The 16445-nt window shown below is 45.0% G+C and overlaps 1 protein-coding gene across 2 annotated transcripts in view; it reads right to left on the bottom strand.

Moving 5' to 3' along the window:
• Positions 1-2519, bottom strand: part of EIF2AK1 (eukaryotic translation initiation factor 2 alpha kinase 1) — a 36731-nt gene extending 34212 nt beyond the window's left edge. Inside the window, exon 1 of one of the 2 annotated variants that reach the window (XM_034783994.1) lies at positions 2267-2519. In XM_034783994.1, coding sequence (XP_034639885.1) covers positions 2267-2393 — 127 coding nt within the window. In that variant the 5' untranslated portion in view covers positions 2394-2519. The remainder of the gene's footprint in view (positions 1-2266) is intronic. The other variant, XM_034783993.1, reaches the window with a different exon arrangement.
• Positions 2520-16445: the final 13926 nt, after the last annotated feature.

Genomic DNA, 16445 nt, shown 5'->3' on the forward strand with positions numbered 1-16445 from the left:
TTAAATGTCTGTCTGGTGATGTTCTCCTCCTAATACAGCACGGAAAGAAAATCCTACAAATATTAATGATTAACCTGTTGAATTGGAGATAGTTCACCTCTCAATGACTTCATAAATATCTGCTTCAATTACCTTTGGTAAATGAAATAACCAAACATTCATTTTCTGATTAGCTGTAAAACTAATCTGAAAAGTTTTCAAAATAAATCTCTTTAAAAATGTATAGTGTGTACCTTCTAAAAATGAAACCTACAGCTATCTCTGAGTTGTGAAGAATATGTATTAAGATTATAACAAATCAACAAGAATGCACTTTTATGCAGAAATCCATGATTAAAGAGTCTTCCTGACTAGTGATTTAAATCAAATCCACCCTGTTAGGAACCATTAGGAAAAAGGATATATACAGTAATAAGACAGTAAATATCATAATGGCACTATAAATCCAGGGTATGCACACATCTTGAATACTGCACACAGTTCTGGTCACCCCATCTAAAAAAGATATATTAGAAATGGACAAGGTACAGAGAAGGGCAACAAACATGATTAGGGATATAGAACCACTTCCATAAAAGAAGAGATTAAAAAGACTAGGACTATTCATCTTGGAAAAGAGATAACTAAGTGGGGAATATAATAAAGGTCTGTAAAATAATTAATGGTGTGGAGAAAGTGAATAAGGAAATGTTATTTATGCCTTTACATAATATAAAAACCAGGCGTCACCCAATGAAATTAATAGGCATCAGGTTTAAAACAAACAAACGGAAATACTTCTTCACAGAATGCAGTCATCTGTGGAATTCATTGCCAGGGGCTGTTGTGAAGGCCAAAAGTATAACTGGGTCCAAAAAAGAATTAGGTAAGTTAATGGAGGATAGATTCCTCAATGGCTATTAACTAATCTCAGGTCGGGGATGCCACCCCATGCTCTGGGTGTCCCTAAGGCTCATACTGGATAATAGAGGCTGGATCACTTGATAATTGCCCTGTTCTGTTCATTCCCTCAGAAGTATCTGGCATTGGCCACTGCTGGAAGACTCTATACTGGGCTAGATCTAGATGGACCATTAGTGTGACCCAGTATGGCCACTCTTTTGTAGAAATATTTCAAAGCTTCCCCTCCCACCCCGCATACTGTTTTATAGAAAAAAACATCTGCTTAATAAATGAAACATTCACATGCACTTCAGTAACACAGTCTCCACTGATTTGTAGAATTCACAGAAATCTTATCCTTCAAAAAGATCAGGATAATGATTTTGATAGAAGATTTAAATACTACCCAGGAGAGTCAAACAAACAAAAAACAAGCAGACATGACAGCAGCACCTGACACAAGCCAAGTGGAGAGTGGGAAGGAAATGAGAATGAAGGAAAAACCAGAGACCCAAATAACCCTAAGGGGGATTACAAATAATGATCAGCAAGAGAGGTTTAGGTTGGACATTAGGAAAAAGTTCCTAACTGTCAGGGTGGTTAAACACTGGAATAAACTGCCTAGGGAGGTTGTGGAATCTCCATCTCTGGAGATATTTAAGAGTAGGTTAGATAAATGTGTATCAGGAATGGTCTAGACAGTATTTGGTCCTGCCATGAGGGCAGGGGACTGGACTCGATGACCTCTCGAGGTCCCTTCCAGTCCTAGAATCTATGAATCTTCCACATTAAAAGTTTACATCAAACTTCCAGATTCCCCGAGTCATCCCTACTCAGAGGAAGGCCACGGCGAGGGGCCACGGAGACCCTATAGAAAACACACAGTCTCCAGGAACTCCTCAGAAATACTTCAGGAGGACAAAGTGGGCAGACAGCTAGTAAAAGTGGAGATTAGGAATTAATGACTGACAACTGTGCTGCTCTTGCATCACCCTCCCTACCAGGCACCTGATGCCTTGCAAGAATTAGGGGCCAATTTCATCATCACCCCCCTCCCCCACCAGACAATGATAGGGGCCACGGGGAGGCTTTTGTACCATCCCCCAGTGGGGCCGGGAGGGGGGGGATGGATACCTCCCTCTCCTTAGGGGAAGGGGCGCAATGTCGCCCCATCACGGGGAGGGTTGGGGGGATTTGCACTGCTCTCTCAGTGTGTCCCAGGAGCTTGGGGGGGGGACGACTTTAAGCCCCCGTTATCTGCCCCCGCAGCGAATATCCCTCTGGGGCGGGAGGGGGCAGATGCAGTGCCCTTTCCCCTCAGCAGCTGGGGCACTTTCCGCCCCGGGCCCTGCTAGAGTCGTGGACGGCGGCTCCCCTCACTCACCGTCGTACTGCGGCTCCGGCCCCTCCTCGGGAAACTCGATAGCGGGCGGCGGCAGGTTGGGCCCCCTGGCTCTAGGCCAAAACCTGGGCCGCCGTTCCCCCGCAGCGCCCCCGCCACCTCGCCACATGGCCGGGACCTCTGGGACTCAGCGACCCGCCGCTTCCCGCGGCCTGGCAGAGCGAACGGAGGCGAGGGGGGTGGAACGTACCGGCTCTTTCCAGGCCGAGCTCGCCCAGCTGCGCCCTCTACAGGGTCCCGCCATGGCGCGCTAGGAGTCTTCCTCGGTCGATCTCGTGCGGAATGGGCCTAACCCTAGGGGGCCGGGGGCGCTGACCATTGCCACACACACACCAGGACGCTGACCAGTCCCCCACCCCCGCACCATAGGTGCTGGAACTAGGAGTGCTCAGCACCCCCACTATACAAATTGTTCCCCCCATTCCTCCCCCCCACACACACACACACATAGGGGCCATGGCCCTAATCTGTCGTCCCCACATGCCTCTGGGAGGTAGAGGCTCTCGCTAATTTGCTTCCTACACATCTGGGAGGCAGGGAGCTGGCTAATACTCCCCTCCCCCAACTTCATTCCTTGGGATGGAGAGACTGACATGCAGATTATGCTCACCCCATACTACATCCTGTAATGCTGGGGGTTAGGGTATCCCATCCCATACTGTGTCCTTCAAGGGGCTTGGGCATCAGACTAATTCCAGTGCACACTGCATTCATTGGCTCTGGGGTATTGAGATACCGACTAGTCCCACTCACACTTGAGAATATAGATACTGACAGGTCAATTTTTAAATTGTAAGATCTTTGGTGCATGAGGTGTTCCTTTTTATTTGGAAAGCACCTAGCCATAATGGGCAGTAGCAGAAATTAATAATACATATAATCATAATATTTTCAGAGTTCAATGCATCAAAACATTGTGATGATTATTAGTATCTGTCACACCACAAAAAGTGGCACTGAATCTTTTTTACCAAACACATGGTGATGTCCTGAGTCAGGTAGAGAGCCATGTTTCCAAACTGAACTTTTCCCGGTTTTGAGCACACAATAATTTAAAATCGCTAACAGTTTACCCCATACAAATTCTAACCAAAATGATCATATATAATCCTATTGTAAACAAATGCAGTATAATCATCTCAATTATACAAATTTCCCTCTGAACCCAAAAAAGGGTCAGTGCCTCCAATAACTATTAATTACAGTGAATGTTTCCTTAATTATCCAAAACCATGCTTCAATTAATTTAATTCAGCATCCCCAGCGATATTAACATATGTCAAGGTATTATTAAACATTATGGCCCCGGATACTAATGAGAGCTAGTGAGCACCAACAGCTCCTAATGAATTTACCACATCTGTACAAAAAAAGAAGATTTAAAAGGAAAACACAAAACCTTGATTTATGTGCTGATTAAACAAGATTGTCATTCAAGTAAACAGCATTACAGTATGAAGTACAGATAATTTTCAACTATGCAAAAATTACAAGCATATGTAATGTATTGGCTCATGTGTCTCTCTCTCTGTTAGTACTGCTCTCTGTTGCCCATAATAAATCAAACTTACTCAGGCTAGGTCTACCCTACAGAGTTAGGCCAATGTAAGGCAGCTTACGTTGACCTACCTCTGCAAGAGTCTACACTACAGCATTGCTCCTGCCGATGTAAGTCCCCCACTACACCAACCTACTAACTCCACCTCCATGAGAGGCGTAGCACTTAAGTCGATGTAGTTAGGACAATGTAATGTCTGTGTAGACACTGCATTACTTATATTGCCTGTCAGCACCACATGGAGCTCTGAGCTGAGAGCCTGACTGCCCAGTGCTGAGAGCCTGGTCTGTCGGCTCTGTGCCAAGCCCTGGTTCTCAGCTCCCCATACTGCTCCACTTGTTACTCTTGGGGGAATTCTGTGCCAAAAAATTAAAACTTCTGTACCAAAAAAAAAAAAAAAAATTCTGTGCACAATATTTTAAAATTATGCAAAATTATGCATATTTTATTTGTCAAAATAACACAGTATAATCAAACAGTTTAAATTATTTTGGTAATTTATTACAAAATACCTGTCAACAAGTATGTCTGTAACAATACAGATAACAAAAATATTCAGGAAATATTTTTTGACAAATAGATTCCTTACTAGCCGTATTAATACAGAACTTTGAGTAATAATTAATTTAAACTACAATACAGAAACGTATTTTCCATACCCCTCAGAAGCAGTGCAAAGGCTTCGGGAAGTCGGGGTAACAGAGGAGCTGAGGGAGAGGGAAATAATTGCTGGAAAAGAGCCTGGGAGTGAACCTGGATGGTTGTTGGGTGCGGGTGGGAGAAGTATGGACAAGTTTTTTTTCTGGGGGGTAGGAATTGTTAGGGAGTTGAGAGCTTCCCCCATGCAGACCCTTAGCCTCTCCCAATCAGTCAAGCACATCTGCCCCCATCCCAATGTGTCCCTGCACCCTCCTCCCCCATCCCCATGCATTCCCTTATTCCCATGTGTCCCTGCACCCCAACTCAGTCATCACATACACCCCACACCCCTCCCCATGTGTCCCCACACCCCCATGCACCCCACACCCCCATTGTCCCTGCACGCATACTCAGCCACCCCGATCCCATGTGGCCCCGCACCAAAACTCCCATTCAGCCCCCACCCCAATCTGTCCCCCCCTGATTTGTCCTTCTGAATCCCACTCTATGTGACCCCCCCCCCAACAGCCTCCTGTGTCCCATGCTGTCCATCTGCCTATATTCCATGCCTCTTCACCTGGCCCCTCTCATCCTCCCTTATCAGTTGCTGATGGCTATGGCCGATGAGCAGGCTGCCCTCAGTTCTGGCACCACAGCAGCTGCCCCTTACACAGATGAGCTTTAGCCTTATGGTAGAAAGTTCCATTGTGCCAGGAGAGCAGAGGTGTGGACCACAGTCTTCATCCCAAAAGTTTAGGTGATCTTTTAGATATGCTGGGTCATTGAGGTGACCAAAGCCCACAGGTAAGTCAAGAACATGGAAACACGGGAGAAGGTTTGAAATTTGAGGGGGAACCTGGGCTGTTATAGCAGGGAAAAAGGAGAGACAAGACAGAACTGGTGGGGGGGATCAAATCAGTAGCTTAGATGTCTGTATACTAATGCAAGAAGTATGGGGACTAAGCAGGAAGAATGCGAAATGCTAGTAAATAAACACAACTATGACATAGTTGGCATCACAGAGACCTGGTGGGATAATACGCATGACTGGAATATTGGTATAGAAGGGTACAGCTTGCTCAGGAAGGACAGGCAGGGAAAAAAGGGAGGAGGTGTTGCCTTATATATTAAAAATGTATACACTTGGACTGAGGTTGAGATGGAAATAGGAGACAGACTTGTTGACAGTCTCTGGGTAAGGATAAGGGGTAAAAAACAAGGGTGATGTCATGGTAGGGGTGTACTACAGACCACTTAACCAGGAAGAAGAGCTGGATGAAGCTTTTTCTAAACAACTAACAAAATCATGCAAAGCACAGAACTTGGTGGTGATGGGGGACTTCAACTACTCAGACATCTGTTGGGAAAATAACACAGGAGAGCAGGTAAACAAATCGGCCCGGCCCACCAGGGGCTTTCCCTACACAAGCGGTGTCCCAAGTTTGGGAAACACTGATATAGAAGATACACCTCTACCCCGATATAACGTTATCCTCGGGAGCCAAAAAATCTTACCGCGTTATAGGTGAAACCGCGTTATATCGAACATGCTTTGATCCACCGGAGAGCGCAGCCCGCCCCCCCAGAGAGCTGCTTTACCACGTTATATCCGAATTCGTGTTATATCGGGTCGCGTTATAATGGGGTAGAGGTGTAATAAGGTGATAAGTGACAGTCAGCATGGATTTGTCAAAAACAAATCATGTCAAACCAACCTGATAGCTTTCTTTGACAGGGTAACAAGACTTGTGGATGGGGGGAAGCAGTAGATGTAGTTTAGTAAAGCTTTTGATACTATCTTGCATGACCTTCTTATAAACAAACTAGGGAAATGCAACCTAGATGGAGCTATTATAACGTGGGTGCAAAACTGGTTGGAAAACCATTCCCAGAGAGTAGTTATCAGTGATTCACAGTCATGCCTGAAGGACATAACAAGTGGGGTCCTGCAGGGATCAGTTCTGGGTCTGGTTCTGTTCAATATCTTCATCAATGATTTAGATAATGGCATAGAGAGTACACTTATAAAGTTTGCGGACGATACCAATCTGGGAAGGGTTGCAAGTGCTTTGGAGGATAGGATTAAAATTCAAAATGATCTGGACAAACTGGAGAAATGGTCTGAAGTAAATAGGATGAAATTCAATAAAGACAAATGCAAAGTACTCCACTTAGGAAGGAATAATCAGTTGCACACATACAAAACGCTGTTGCAAAAAAAATGAACATCATTCTGGGATGTATTAGCAGGTGTGTTGTAAGCAAGACACAAGAAGTAATTCTTCTGCTCTACTCTGCAATGATTAGGCCTCAACTGGAGTACTGTATCCAGTTCTGGGTGACACATTTCAGGAAGGATGTGGACAAATTGGAGAGAATCCAGAGAAGAGCGACAAAAATTATTAAAATTCTAGAAAACATGACCTATGAGGAAGGTTGAAAAAATTGGGCTTGTTTAGTCTGGAAAAGAGAAGACTGAGGGGGGACATGATAACAGTTTGCAAGTACGTAAAAGATTGTTATAAGGAGGAGAGAGAAAATTTGTTTTTCTTAACCTCTGAAGATAGGATAAGAAGCAATGGGCTTAAATTGCAGCAAGGGAGGTTTAGGTTGGACATTAGGAAATACTTCCTAACTGTCAGGGTGGTTAAGCACTGGAATAAATTGCCTAGGGAGGTTGTGGAATCTCCATCACTGGACATTTTAAAGAGTAGGTTAGACAAATACCTGTCAGGGATGGTCTAGATAATACTTAGTCCTGCCATGAGTGCAGGGGACTGGACTAGATGACCTCTTGAGGTCCCTTCCAGTCCTATGATTCTATGTATAATATCCCTCCATACTATCCCACTTATTCCCCACCCCCTTCACACACACACACAATTAATTCTAGAAAATAAACCTTTGTCTTCACATTTTTGCTGTAGTTGTCTTTTAAAAGAATGGAAACAAAATCATATATTCCTATAGCAAAACTTCTACCTGTGTTAATAACAACATTTGGAACTACTAAAACAGAAAGTATGTTTTTAAATCTAATTTATTTTCCCCTAATTTATATTGTTTATTTTTTGAATTTCTCTTAGTTTGAACAGTATTTGTAGTTAGTTAGTTTCTTTCTTTCTGACATGGTAGCACAATACTCTAATGTTTGGGTTGGAAATACTGATGAAGCATGTTTAATCAACACAATAACTGGTTTACGTCTATTAAAATCAGCAAGCAAATAATAAATATTAATAAATAATACTTTCCCAAAAACTTTTATAAAACCTAAATTTAACCTGAACTGCCTGATAGTTTAACTATGTATTTCTTAGGGTGTTTTCTTTAATTAAAAAGAAGTGGCTAGTGATTTGTGTTTTTAGAAATCAGAGAGGAGCAGGAACCTTATGTAGTCCTCATCAGCCATCTGTATCAAGCTACACAAGCAGCTAATGGGACCACCATTTTCTCTGGGGACTATTCAACTTGAGAAGTCAGCAGATAGCAAATTGAGAAAGTGACTAATTAGAACACTTTTGCAGGACCCTGTAATTGAACATTACAACTAATGGCTTGTGTCTTTTCATGGAACATTATACAGGTTCAAAATGGGTACTCTGGTTCACTTTAATGTTCACACTCAACAGATTTTTTTTTGTTTGTTTTTGGTCTTCCCAAGGGAGCTTACTGTGCCCTGTCAGAAACCTTCATCCTTCAGTGTGCCTGCTCTGTGATATTGGAAGTCTTTGAAAATGCTGCAGTTTAAAAATCTGAATTCTTCTGTCATCCAAGAGCTGTCATTGTACAGATCAAAACAGCCATTAGCTGTTTGAACTGTAAGGTTTCCATGTAGAGGTCACAGGTTTTGGGACCATCTGCAGAGTTGCATCAGCAGGATCCCATTTATCCATGTTAGCCATCAGATGTGTATGTCTCAATGTACTGGTGCATTACCTCAAATTTTGGAAGCTGCCTGCTGAAAAATTGTATAAAGTCCCCTTCAAAACTCTAAAATAACATTTACAGCTAAAAAGAAAATCCTCACTAAGAACATATTCTTTTCTGCACCATCCCTCCCCTCACTTCACTGAATTCAGGAATTCTCTTCAAATGAAAGAGCTTCTTCCTTCATGTCTATTGTTATATTGCTATAAGAAGATAGTAACAGACAGATGTCATGGCTGTAAGTTAGTTTTGTTAAATAAATGCTTGTACATTAAAAGCCTGTTGTTTTGTATACAACTGGAGACTTCTATGTAGCTGGATAATAGAGAGATACTTAAACTGTCTCTACCTCCACAATGTGAATAAATATCTTTGAAGAATGCTCCTCCATTTAAATTATCTTCAGAGAATACTGCTAATTTTTAGTAATAATTATTGTTGATATGTTGCAATATTCCGTAGAGTTTTAATCAAGGATAATATTACTGTCAGACTTCTAAAATGAATACTTTGCTGTAACAAATTGAAATGACCAAATCAACAATTAGTAGGCCTTTTAAATGGATCATATTACTTTGTAAAGCTGTACCATTGTGAAATTACCATAGCTGTACGGACATACAACAAACTGCTGTTCACAACCTCCTGTTGCAGCTTGCCAAGGAAAAAACTTTTCTAACTGCCATTCAGTGGGTCCAGATTGAATTCCAGTTTCCACAAAGTTGAGAGGATGAAAGTACTGTGGAGGCCATGTACTTGGCTCTCAAAAGAACAAAGATGTATGCTATGTCGCTCAGCAGTGACTGCCAACCAACCAAAGCCACCTCTCCAAGAGGCAGTAACGAGGTCAATGGAAACAGTCTTCCATCGACTAGCACCATCTACAGTAGGACTTAGGTCGGCTTAACTACATTTCTCAGGGGTGTGAATCTCACACCCCTGAGAAACATAGCTGGATCAACCTAACCTGCTAGTGTAGACCAGCCTGAATATAAAGGAAACAGCGTTTTGTCTCATCAGTATATTATTGCCAAAACAGCCTGTGGCATCTCATGCTATCCCATAGGATGTACAAAAATGTTGACCATTGACAAGATTGAACCCTCTGCGATTCCACATGTCAAAGCTCTTGGGGGAAAGGGACAGATGTCCATCATAATTCTTTGGAGAGGAAAGCAAGAAGTCAGTTGAGCACAATAATATTGATTCCTGCCATAGCACACAGAAGAGTCAACAGGAGATCATGACCAACAGTATCAAAGGCTGCTGACAGATCTGGAAGTAACTACATTGTTATTTCCCCTTTGTTAATTGCCACAAGGTCATCCAGTGCTGTTCTGTGCCATAGCCTCACAGGAAGCCAGACTGGGCAATCTAGGATGCCAGCAGAAGCCAGGTGTTGCTGGATTTTGTTCACTATCATCTTCTCAATGACATCTCCCAGGAAGGAGAGGTTAGACCAGGGATCGGCAACCTTTCAGAAGTGGTGTGCCGAGTCTTCATTTATTCACTCTCATTTAAGGTTTCGCGTGCCAGTAATACATTTACATGTTTATAGAAGGTCTCTTTCTATAAGTCTATAATATATAACTAAACTGTTGTTGTATGTAAAGTAAATAAGCTTTTTAAAATGTTTAAGAAGCTTCATTAAAAATTAAATTAAAATGCAGAGCCCCCCGGACCGGTGGCCAGGACCCGGGCAGTGTGAGTGCCACTGAAAATCAGCTCACGTGCCGTCTTCGGCACCTGTGCCATAGGTTGCCTATCCCTGGGTTAGACAGAAGATGGTAAATTTGCTAAGTTGTTGGCAATCAAGTGTTGTTTTTTAAAGAGCAGACTGGTTTACTGAATGTTTTAGTAGCGTGTATAAGGAAGAAGACATTCACTATTTCTATCAGTAGTGAGCCAAAGCATTCCCTGCCAATTTTGACTACCCAGAAGGGGAGTTGATCCAGGTTATAAGTGACAGCAACACACCTGTGAACAAAGACTATTCAGACAAAATCCAAACAAAAGGTAAGGGGGTAAAATCCTGGTCTTGAAGTAAATGAGAAGAATTTTGTTATTGACTTCAGTGGAGCCTGGATTTCACCTACGGTTTCTAGCAGCCTGGAACTCAAAATCTGCATTCTTGTAATTCCAGAAAATTTCCACTCAGGATAATAGAATTACTCTGAGTTTTCACTGGTATAAGTGAGGTCAGAATCTGTACGAGAGTCAGGGATCAGATTGGAAAAATAAATGGCGATGGAATTTTTCCAAGCTCTGCCAACAGAATAAGCTCTGCCCACATGAGACACCACTCATGGTAGATTGTGCACATGTTCAAAATATGATTATGCATGTTCTTTGGGCTACTTGGGCTCAACTCCCTCTCAGTGGAGTTTGACTACACCTATTGACTCTGCTGGGTGCAGCCTGACCAGAGAATCTGGTCTATAATCTCTATAGACACATGGACACTGGCAAATGGTAAAGTGTTTTATTGTTACATTAAAAGTACGGTCAAAGTTAAAATTTCCTTTGAGTGATTTGGTATGAACCAGGGTTTTAAAGCTGAATATAGCAGATAGTCATGGTGGGGAGTGAGGCTGTTGCGGGTAGTCATTTTGAGGAGTGGGCTATGGTGAGGCATAGGAAAGAGCAGGACTATGTGGTATGATAATATTTTTTACTTACTTTGCATAGGTGTAAGTGGCTACACCAGGTGCCAGGCAGTGGAGAATCAGTCTGTGTAAATGAACTCTGCTCCCCAGATCCCCATTCTCCTCAGTGATTGTGTAAGTGTGTGAACTCTTTCCCCAACACCCAATTCTCCTCAGTGTATCAGAATTCTATTCAGGGCCTGAATTTGAGGGAGGAGTAGTGGTGCTCTGCACACAAACCAAGCTCCAGTAACTTGAGATGCTACTTACAATGGATAGTGCACATGTTCAAAATATGATCATGTGTGCTGGGCTCCTCGGATCAGCTCTTTCTCATGGGGATTTGGATACACCCTGCGGCAGGGCTGAATTGAGACATAAAAACAACAGGCACATGGCGTAGGGTCCTGGCTCCTGAATCATGCAATGACATCAGAGCCTGAATTTTAATTTAAAAAACGTATTTATATCTGTAAGTTTCTAGCCCTCATGATAGTGAAAAAAATCTTTAAAATGTGACCCATGATGCAGTGATGTCTGCCTGAGACTGCAAATAACTTCCAACAGAGAGAGTAACAGCAGCCACTAGAACCAAGGAGAAAGTCACCTGGACTCACACCCACTACCAGATCTGATTAGGCCCCTGCTGCATTAGTGTGAGAACTGGGCTTGCTGTGAAGTTGTTAGGAATTAGGATGCCAGGTTGGACTCTTCGGGACTGGTTTGTCCTTGATGGGCCTCAGCTCCCTCTTGGGCTATGGTTAGGCTTACCAACTTTCTAAATGCAGAAAACCCAATGCCCTTGTCTCGTCCTCTACCTCGCCCCTTCTCTGAGGCCCCAGCCCCCACTCACTCCATCCCCTCTCCGTCACTCGCTCACTCGCTCAGTTTCACCGGGCTAGGGCAGGCGGTTGGGGTACGGGGTGGAGTGAGAGCTCCGGCTGGGGGTGTGGGCTCTGGGGTGCGGCTGGAGATGAGGGATTTGGGGTGCAGGAAGGGGCTCAGGGCTGAGTCTGAGGGGTTCGAAGTGCGGGAGGAGGCTCTGGGCTGGGGCAGAGGTGCGGGAGGGGGTGAGGGCTCAGGCTGGGGGTGCGGGCTCTCGGGTGGGGCTGGGCATGAGGGTTTGGGATGTAGGAGGGGGCTCCGGGCTGGGGCCAAGGGGTTCAGAGTGTGGGAGGGGGCTTTGGGCTGGGATGGGGTTGGGGTGTGGGAGGTGGTACAGGATCTGTGCTGGGAGTGTGGGCTCTGGGGTGGGGCCAGAAATGGGGGGTTCACAGTGTGGAAGAGGGCTCTGGTCTGGGGCAGGGAGTTGGGATGCAGGAGAGAGTGTGTGGTGTGTGCTCTGGGGTAGGGAGTTTGGGTGCGGGAGGGGGTTCTGAGCTGGGGTGGGGGTTGGGGCACGAGCTGACCTTAGGCGGCTGGGGCGGGGGTTGGGGCATGAGCTGACCTGGCAGAGCACGAGCTGACCTTAGGCGGCTCCTGGGAAAGCGGCGACATGTCCCTCAGGCTCTTGGGTTGAGGCATGCCCGGGGGCTCCACGCGTTGCCCCTGCCTGCAGGTGCTGCCGCCCCAGCTCCCATTGGCCGCATTTCCCGGCCAATGGGAGCTGCAGAGCTGGTGCTCGGATCAGGGGCAGTGCGCGGTGCCCCCGTGGCTGCCCCTCTGCCTAGGAGACGGACATACCGGCTACTTCCCGGGAGCTGCATGGAGCCAAGCAGGAAGCCTACCAGCCCTTGCTGCGCCGCCAGCTGGACTTTTAACAGCCCGGTCAGCAGTGTTGACTGGAACTGCCAGGGTCCCTTTTTGAGCAGGAGTTTTAGTCGAAAACTGGACACTTGGCAACCCTAGCTCTGATCTTCTCCTCTGGCCTTTTGGCTCTACAAGTCAGACTAATAGGATAAAAGTGCCACTATATCCCAAGCACCAGCTACTTGTAACACCAAGCTGTCTCTCACAAAAGTCTGTGCAGATCTTCATAATGATCTCTCTCTCTTTTCTTCTGTTAACAAACAGTTAACATTGATATTTAAATTATTGTAATTAATCTGAATTAAAACCCTATAGGCATGTCTACACTGTAGCTGGGAGGTATAATTCCAGGTCAGGTAGACGTACACATGCTAGCTCTGCTTCTTGAGCTAGTGAGCTAAAAATAGCAGTGCCCCAAGCCACTGCAGCCACACTGCTATTTTTAGCATTCTAGCTCAAGTAGAGCTAGCATGTGTATGTCTAACCAAGCTGGGAATTACAGATCCCAACCACAGTGTAGATGTACCCATAAAGAGGAACAGGACAGTTCTCCTCACTGCCTCTGAGCTATTGTTTCAGGCTCTCTGCAAATTCATACATATGTCACTGCATTGGTTACACAAAGACTAGAGACTGAAGAATGAAAGCTGAGAATACTATAGTCTCAAACAAACAAAAAATATGTAGTTTTACACCCAGCGTGATCCAGCCTAGTTTAAGCCCCATTCTCCACTCTTTGTGAACCACTCAGAACCCCATTATCTGCTTTGTATGTCTGTATGTCTGTGTGTTTGGTGTGTGTGTGTGTGTGTGTGTGTGTGTGAGAGAGAGAGAGAGAGAGTGAGAACTATGCCCCATTTTGTTCAGTGCATCTGTAAGTATGCTAAACAGAGTCCCGTTTTCTTCAGTAGCTGACATCTCTCATTGACTTCAATGGGATAAAACTAGGATGCCATCAACAAAGGTTAGGAAACTTGACAGGAAACTGTGAGGGGGCAAGGGAATGTGAGGACGAGGAGGGAGACTCAGGGGGCATAGGAGAATGTGGGGAGCAGGAGAGAGTCTGAGGGGCATGCAGAGGAATGTGAAGAGGGTAGAAAGGAGACTGTAGGGGTGCCAAGGGAATGAGTGGACTAGAAAGGACATAGAAGAGGGATATTGGGGAATGTGCAGCAAGAGAGAGACTGAGGGGATGCAGGAGAATAAGGTGGGTCAGAGAAGGAGAATGTAAGTTGTAGGAAACTGATTGAAATGAAGAAAAATAAAGGGGCAAGTGAACGTGAAGCGCAGGTGAGGAATAGGAGATTGCGTGGGAGCATGAAACAGTCAAATCTTAAAAAAAAAAAGTGCTACTGGTGCTCTCTGCCTGCATTTACAGTTGATTATGCATATATATTCAAACTATCAAGATGCATGGTCTCTGTGTTCCTTGGGCTCAGCCTAAAGAACTGATGCTTGGTCCTCAGTTATATCAGCATAGCTACATTTGTCAGGGGTGTGAATCAATACATACCCCTGACTGACATAGGTAACCCAACAAAACCCCCAGCATAGACACAGCTATGCTGATAGAAGGGGCTTCTGCTGACATACCTAATGCCATTTACGGAGACAGTGTTTCTACAAAAAAACGCTTTGTTGGTGTATACTGCATCTACATTAGTGGGCTATGCTGACATGGTTATGCCAACATAGTCTCCATAGTGTAGACACAGCCTGAATAGCAGCCAAATACACCAATGAGCTCTGCCGAGGCTGACTTCTGAAGCTTCTGTGCTCCACTGGGCTTTTTGAGCTTGAACTGCTCTTATGGAGCATCAGTAAGGCTACAATTTAGTTATGGGTATTTTTAGTAAAAGTCATGGACAGGTCATGGGCAATAACCAAAAAGTCACACGGGCTGGTAACCTGTCCATGACTTTTATTAAAAATACTCCTAATTAAATCTTAGCTGCTGAAGTGGGGGGAGTGTGCTTCCAGGGATGCTGCTCATCCTAGGGGAGGCTCTAAGAGGTGGCCCAGGGCCCCATGCCGCTGGGGGGAGGGTGGCCCAGGGTCCCCCCACCGCTGCTGCTGCTCTGGACAGGGGGCAGCGGCCTGGGCCCCGCCACCGCTGTTCCTCTGTGTGGGGGTGGCCCGGGGCCCTTCCACTGCCGCTTCTGCTCTGGGCGGGTGGCCATGGCCCAGGGCCCTGCTGCTACTGCTACTCCAAGTGGGGGCCTGGAGCTCCACCACTGCTGCTGGGGGCAGGGGGCACAGCCCGGGATGCCGCTGCTGCTCCCGGACCACTGCTCCAGGGCAGTGCCCGGGACCAACTGCCTGGGGCTGCCTGAGCATGGGTACGCTCCAGCTGCTCCTGCGGCCTTGAGGTCAGCTGCTGCAGAAATCACAGAGGTCTCGGAAAGTCATGGAATCCGTGACTTCCATGACCTCCGTAAAAGACTCACAGCCTTAAGCATCAGACACCCTGCTGGACTCTGCTAAGGCTTGGTCTACGCTACAGAGTTAAATAAACTAACTAGTTTATTGGGGTTGGCTACTCTTTTGGGGAAGGAGGAGCTCACTCATTTTTGTGTCAAAAAGATAATTAATTGTGGATTGCAGATCTTCCTAATATGATCCTCCCTCACTTTTCTGACATGCTTTGATGAGCAGTGAAATAGTTGACAATTAAACGTATTTTGACAATGTTGACGTGTAAACAATTTTACTTGAGCATCTGCGTTAGAACCCTTTGAAATGAATGGTGCAGTTCACACATCTCAGAGCTATTGTCTCAGGTTCAAAGAAGAACAGGAGTACTTGTGGCACCTTAGAGACTAACAAATTTATTAGAGCATAAGCTTTCGTGGACTACAGCCCACTTCTTCGGATGCATATAGTCCACGAAAGCTTATGCTCTAATAAATTTGTTAGTCTCTAAGGTGCCACAAGTACTCCTGTTCTTCTTTTTGCGGATACAGACTAACACGGCTGTTACTCTGAAACCTGTCTCAGGTTCAGTTAGCTTCAAAAATGTGACCTGAGTGTATGGCATCAACTATAAGCACTTGAAACTTCCTTTTAAAAGGAAACAAAAGCTTAGATTTTGGAGTACAAGATAGCAGCACAAAAAAAGATGCTTGTACACCTACTCTGAGCCCTGAAGGGAGGCAAAATGGGAGGAAGGCAGGACAGGAGAAAGAATGGTAGCTTCCCAGCTCAGGGTTTAGGAAAAGCTAAGTGGAATCCTCATGCAAGTAGCCAGCAGGGAGCTCTGCATGTATGTATGTGTATTTAAGGCTGAATTAGAAACCTGAAATGATAAGAGTGTAAATTGGGGATAGATGGCTCCCCTCAACTTCAAAGGCTTAAAAAACTGAACAGATTTTAAAAGATGTGATTTCTTTTAAAATCTCATAATTTTAAAGTTAATCGTTATTTTCAAGCGGTATTGGACTCACTTTTGTCTGGTTGGGATTGGCAATAGCTTTTTGCCTTAGCACATGTTTGTGGTTCCCTGCAGCTCACAGTTCCCGTAGTTTAATCATGGCCTGTGAACAGGCATTTACGGCTCCATGTTGACCATACAGCTTGGTGACGGTCCCTAGTGGCGTGTTTGCGGCCCAATGTTGCCTTTGTAGTTTGGTAACGCTCCTTT

This window comes from Trachemys scripta, chromosome 10 (assembly GCF_013100865.1).
Source record: "Trachemys scripta elegans isolate TJP31775 chromosome 10, CAS_Tse_1.0, whole genome shotgun sequence".
In the NCBI taxonomy this organism is placed as follows: domain Eukaryota; kingdom Metazoa; phylum Chordata; order Testudines; family Emydidae; genus Trachemys; species Trachemys scripta.